The following is a 6,456-nucleotide window of genomic DNA, read 5'->3' as shown; positions in this document are numbered from 1 at the left end:
TGATCGTCGAGGTGCCAAGAATGTAGCTTTGGTCATGACGGATGGTTTGTCCAATGTGAAGTCCAAGCGGACGATTCCAGAAGCAAAGGCTGTGAGAAGGGCGGGCATCCATATCTTTGCCATTGGGATCGGATTGAAGAAAACAGCTGAGTTAGATGGAATAGCTAGTAGGCCCGCTGCAGAGAATCGATTTACCGTGAAGAACTTCAAACAGTTAAGAGGTCTTAAAGACAAAGTATTCACCTCAGTCTGCCACTTTGTCACATCCCCAGGACCAGGACCATCGCCACCAAAAGGTATGTACATGTGTTTATATTGAGCAAGTGTAAATAAGGTGTAAAGTCAGATAAATGTAAAAGAATATGCATTTCACCTCATTGCAACTGAAGCAAATATTGAAGCACTCACCTGTGTATCTCAACTGGACCCATACCAGAATCGTGTGTTTTTGTTTTGATGTGCAGTTTGTGCTCCATTCCACATGATTAATGTCCGCTACTTAGGTCGTCAGTTTCCCCTCTGTATTAAACGGACCACTTGCACTGAAAATAACTGTGTCTGAGGCATGTACGCCAGAAGAATTTACTTTTGATCAGGCGTCATGTTTTTCCTTGGCTGCGCCACAAGAACAAATGTAAAAAACATATGTTAAGTAGGTAATGTTCAGGGCAGAAATGCACGAAAGCGATTTAGGAATTAGATATGTGATGTAACGTATCTTGTACATTTTACAGGTTGTTCAGGGAGAAAACTGGATCTGGTTTTTCTGCTGGACTCCTCTGGCAGTGTCAAAAAGCACAACTTCAAACGAATGCTCTCCTTCATGAAGAACTTCCTTTCCACGGCAAGCATAGATGATGGTAAAGTCCGTGTTGGTGTGGCCATCTTTAACGGAAAGGCGACAATCCAGTTTCACCTGAATAAATTTAAAACAAAGAAAGCTTTATTCCGGGCTATAGACAAAATTAAATACAAAAGAGGACGTACCAACACATTTGCTGGTCTCAGATTACTGCGAACTCAAATGTTTAAACGGAAAAGAGGTGATCGTCGAGGTGCCAAGAATGTAGCTTTGGTCATGACGGATGGTTTGTCCAATGTGAAGTCCAAGCGGACGATTCCAGAAGCAAAGGCTGTGAGAAGGGCGGGCATCCATATCTTTGCCATTGGGATCGGATTGAAGAAAACAGCTGAGTTAGATGGAATAGCTAGTAGGCCCGCTGCAGAGAATCGATTTACCGTGAAGAACTTCAAACAGTTAAGAGGTCTTAAAGACAAAGTATTCACCTCAGTCTGCCACTTTGTCACATCCCCAGGACCAGGACCATCGCCACCAAAAGGTATGTACATGTGTATATATTGAGCAAGTGTAAATAAGGTGTAAAGTCAGATAAATGTAAAAGAATATGCATTTCACCTCATTGCAACTGAAGCAAATATTGAAGCACTCACCTGTGTATCTCAACTGGACCCATACCAGAATCGTGTGTTTTTGTTTTGATGTGCAGTTTGTGCTCCATTCCACATGATTAATGTCCGCTACTTAGGTCGTCAGTTTCCCCTCTGTATTAAACGGACCACTTGCACTGAAAATAACTGTGTCTGAGGCATGTACGCCAGAAGAATTTACTTTTGATCAGGTGCCTTGGCTGCGCCACAAGAATAAATGTAAAAAACATATATTAAATAGGTAATGTTCAGGGCAGAAATGCACGAAAGCGATTTAGGAATTACAATGTTATGCGAGATATGTGATGTAACGTATCTTGTACTTTTACAGGCTGTTCAGGGAGAAAACTGGATCTGGTCTTTCTGCTGGACTCCTCTGGCAGTGTCAAAAAGCACAACTTCAAACGAATGCTCTCCTTCATGAAGAACTTCCTTTCCACGGCAAGCATAGATGATGGTAAAGTCCGTGTTGGTGTGGCCATCTTTAACGGAAAGGCAACAATCCAGTTTCACCTGAATAAATTTAAAACAAAGAAAGCTTTATTCCGGGCTATAGACAGAATTAAATACAAAAGAGGACGTACCAACACATTTGCTGGTCTCAGATTACTGCGAACTCAAATGTTTAAACGGAAAAGAGGTGATCGTCGAGGTGCCAAGAATGTAGCTTTGGTCATGACGGATGGTTTGTCCAATGTGAAGTCCAAGCGGACGATTCCAGAAGCAAAGGCTGTGAGAAGGGCGGGCATCCATATCTTTGCCATTGGGATCGGATTGAAGAAAACAGCTGAGTTAGATGGAATAGCTAGTAGGCCCGCTGCAGAGAATCGATTTACCGTGAAGAACTTCAAACAGTTAAGAGGTCTTAAAGACAAAGTATTCACCTCAGTCTGCCACTTTGTCACATCCCCAGGACCAGGACCATCGCCACCAAAAGGTATGTACATGTGTATATATTGAGCAAGTGTAAATAAGGTGTAAAGTCAGATAAATGTAAAAGAATATGCATTTCACCTCATTGCAACTGAAGCAAATATTGAAGCACTCACCTGTGTATCTCAACTGGACCCATACCAGAATCGTGTGTTTTTGTTTTGATGTGCAGTTTGTGCTCCATTCCACATGATTAATGTCCGCTACTTAGGTCGTCAGTTTCCCCTCTGTATTAAACGGACCACTTGCACTGAAAATAACTGTGTCTGAGGCATGTACGCCAGAAGAATTTACTTTTGATCAGTCATGCCTTGGCTGCGCCACAAGAATAAATGTAAAAACATATATTAAATAGGTAATGTTCAGGGCAGAAATGCACAAAAGCGATTTAGGAATTACAATGATGCGAGAGATGTGATGTAACGTATCTTGTACTTTTACAGGCTGTTCAGGAGAAAACTGGATCTGGTCTTTCTGCTGGACTCCTCTGGCAGTGTCAAAAAGCACAACTTCAAACGAATGCTCTCCTTCATGAAGAACTTCCTTTCCACGGCAAGCATAGATGATGGTAAAGTCCGTGTTGGTGTGGCCATCTTTAACGGAAAGGCGACAATCCAGTTTCACCTGAATAAATTTAAAACAAAGAAAGCTTTATTCCGGGCTATAGACAAAATTAAATACAAAAGAGGACGTACCAACACATTTGCTGGTCTCAGATTACTGCGAACTCAAATGTTTAAACGGAAAAGAGGTGATCGTCGAGGTGCCAAGAATGTAGCTTTGGTCATGACGGATGGTTTGTCCAATGTGAAGTCCAAGCGGACGATTCCAGAAGCAAAGGCTGTGAGAAGGGCGGGCATCCATATCTTTGCCATTGGGATCGGATTGAAGAAAACAGCTGAGTTAGATGGAATAGCTAGTAGGCCCGCTGCAGAGAATCGATTTACCGTGAAGAACTTCAAACAGTTAAGAGGTCTTAAAGACAAAGTATTCACCTCAGTCTGCCACTTTGTCACATCCCCAGGACCAGGACCATCGCCACCAAAAGGTATGTACATGTGTATATATTGAGCAAGTGTAAATAAGGTGTAAAGTCAGATAAATGTAAAAGAATATGCATTTCACCTCATTGCAACTGAAGCAAATATTGAAGCACTCACCTGTGTATCTCAACTGGACCCATACCAGAATCGTGTGTTTTTGTTTTGATGTGCAGTTTGTGCTCCATTCCACATGATTAATGTCCGCTACTTAGGTCGTCAGTTTCCCTCTGTATTAAACGGACCACTTGCACTGAAAATAACTGTGTCTGAGGCATGTACGCCAGAAGAATTTACTTTTGATCAGGGTGCCTTGGCTGCGCCACAAGAATAAATGTAAAAACATATATTAAATAGGTAATGTTCAGGGCAGAAATGCACGAAAGCGATTTAGGAATTACAATGTTATGCGAGATATGTGATGTAACGTATCTTGTACTTTTACAGGCTGTTCAGGAGAAAACTGGATCTGGTCTTTCTGCTGGACTCCTCTGGCAGTGTCAAAAGCACAACTTCAAACGAATGCTCTCCTTCATGAAGAACTTCCTTTCCACGGCAAGCATAGATGATGGTAAAGTCCGTGTTGGTGTGGCCATCTTTAACGGAAAGGCAACAATCCAGTTTCACCTGAATAAATTTAAAACAAAGAAAGCTTTATTCCGGGCTATAGACAAAATTAAATACAAAGAGGACGTACCAACACATTTGCTGGTCTCAGATTACTGCGAACTCAAATGTTTAAACGGAAAAGAGGTGATCGTCGAGGTGCCAAGAATGTAGCTTTGGTCATGACGGATGGTTTGTCCAATGTGAAGTCCAAGCGGACGATTCCAGAAGCAAAGGCTGTGAGAAGGGCGGGCATCCATATCTTTGCCATTGGGATCGGATTGAAGAAAACAGCTGAGTTAGATGGAATAGCTAGTAGGCCCGCTGCAGAGAATCGATTTACCGTGAAGAACTTCAAACAGTTAAGAGGTCTTAAAGACAAAGTATTCACCTCAGTCTGCCACTTTGTCACATCCCCAGGACCAGGACCATCGCCACCAAAAGGTATGTACATGTGTATATATTGAGCAAGTGTAAATAAGGTGTAAAGTCAGATAAATGTAAAAGAATATGCATTTCACCTCATTGCAACTGAAGCAAATATTGAAGCACTCACCTGTGTATCTCAACTGGACCCATACCAGAATCGTGTGTTTTTGTTTTGATGTGCAGTTTGTGCTCCATTCCACATGATTAATGTCCGCTACTTAGGTCGTCAGTTTCCCCTCTGTATTAAACGGACCACTTGCACTGAAAATAACTGTGTCTGAGGCATGTACGCCAGAAGAATTTACTTTTGATCAGGTGCCTTGGCTGCGCCACAAGAATAAATGTAAAACATATATTAAATAGGTAATGTTCAGGGCAGAAATGCACGAAAGCGATTTAGGAATTACAATGTTATGCGAGATATGTGATGTAACGTATCTTGTACATTTTACAGGTTGTTCAGGGAGAAAACTGGATCTGGTCTTTCTGCTGGACTCCTCTGGCAGTGTCAAAAGCACAACTTCAAACGAATGCTCTCCTTCATGAAGAACTTCCTTTCCACGGCAAGCATAGATGATGGTAAAGTCCGTGTTGGTGTGGCCATCTTTAACGGAAAGGGCGACAATCCAGTTTCACCTGAATAAATTTAAAACAAAGAAAGCTTTATTCCGGGCTATAGACAAAATTAAATACAAAAGAGGACGTACCAACACATTTGCTGGTCTCAGATTACTGCGAACTCAAATGTTTAAACGGAAAAGAGGTGATCGTCGAGGTGCCAAGAATGTAGCTTTGGTCATGACGGATGGTTTGTCCAATGTGAAGTCCAAGCGGACGATTCCAGAAGCAAAGGCTGTGAGAAGGGCGGGCATCCATATCTTTGCCATTGGGATCGGATTGAAGAAAACAGCTGAGTTAGATGGAATAGCTAGTAGGCCCGCTGCAGAGAATCGATTTACCGTGAAGAACTTCAAACAGTTAAGAGGTCTTAAAGACAAAGTATTCACCTCAGTCTGCCACTTTGTCACATCCCCAGGACCAGGACCATCGCCACCAAAAGGTATGTACATGTTTATATTGAGCAAGTGTAAATAAGGTGTAAAGTCAGATAAATGTAAAAGAATATGCATTTCACCTCATTGCAACTGAAGCAAATATTGAAGCACTCACCTGTGTATCTCAACTGGACCCATACCAGAATCGTGTGTTTTTGTTTTGATGTGCAGTTTGTGCTCCATTCCACATGATTAATGTCCGCTACTTAGGTCGTCAGTTTCCCCTCTGTATTAAACGGACCACTTGCACTGAAAATAACTGTGTCTGAGGCATGTACGCCAGAAGAATTTACTTTGATCAGGCGTCATGTTTTCCTTAGCTGCGCCACAAGAACAAATGTAAAAAACATATGTTAAGTAGGTAATGTTCAGGGCAGAAATGCACGAAAGCGATTTAGGAATTAGATATGTGATGTAACGTATCTTGTACATTTACAGGTTGTTCAGGGAGAAAACTGGATCTGGTTTTTCTGCTGGACTCCTCTGGCAGTGTCAAAAGCACAACTTCAAACGAATGCTCTCCTTCATGAAGAACTTCCTTTCCACGGCAAGCATAGATGATGGTAAAGTCCGTGTTGGTGTGGCCATCTTTAACGGAAAGGCGACAATCCAGTTTCACCTGAATAAATTTAAAACAAAGAAAGCTTTATTCCGGGCTATAGACAAAATTAAATACAAAAGAGGACGTACCAACACATTTGCTGGTCTCAGATTACTGCGAACTCAAATGTTTAAACGGAAAAGAGGTGATCGTCGAGGTGCCAAGAATGTAGCTTTGGTCATGACGGATGGTTTGTCCAATGTGAAGTCCAAGCGGACGATTCCAGAAGCAAAGGCTGTGAGAAGGGCGGGCATCCATATCTTTGCCATTGGGATCGGATTGAAGAAAACAGCTGAGTTAGATGGAATAGCTAGTAGGCCCGCTGCAGAGAATCGATTTACCG

At 42.1% G+C, this 6,456-nt stretch overlaps 1 protein-coding gene across 1 annotated transcript; it reads left to right on the top strand.

Annotated features, from left to right (window-relative positions):
- Positions 1-3,930: 3,930 nt before the first annotated feature.
- On the top strand, positions 3,931-5,069 carry LOC124272974 (collagen alpha-4(VI) chain-like). Its single transcript, XM_046708211.1, has 2 exons — positions 3,931-4,472; positions 4,912-5,069. The coding sequence occupies exons 1-2, from the start codon at positions 4,157-4,159 to the stop codon at positions 5,001-5,003; spliced, it is 408 nt and encodes a 135-aa protein (XP_046564167.1). The 5' UTR covers positions 3,931-4,156; the 3' UTR covers positions 5,004-5,069.
- The last annotated feature ends 1,387 nt before the right edge of the window (positions 5,070-6,456 follow it).

This window comes from Haliotis rubra, unplaced genomic scaffold (genome assembly GCF_003918875.1).
Source record: "Haliotis rubra isolate DU_JTF1 unplaced genomic scaffold, ASM391887v1 Scf175, whole genome shotgun sequence".
NCBI classification, from domain to species: domain Eukaryota; kingdom Metazoa; phylum Mollusca; class Gastropoda; order Lepetellida; family Haliotidae; genus Haliotis; species Haliotis rubra.
This window is presented reverse-complemented; position numbering and strand designations above follow the sequence as displayed.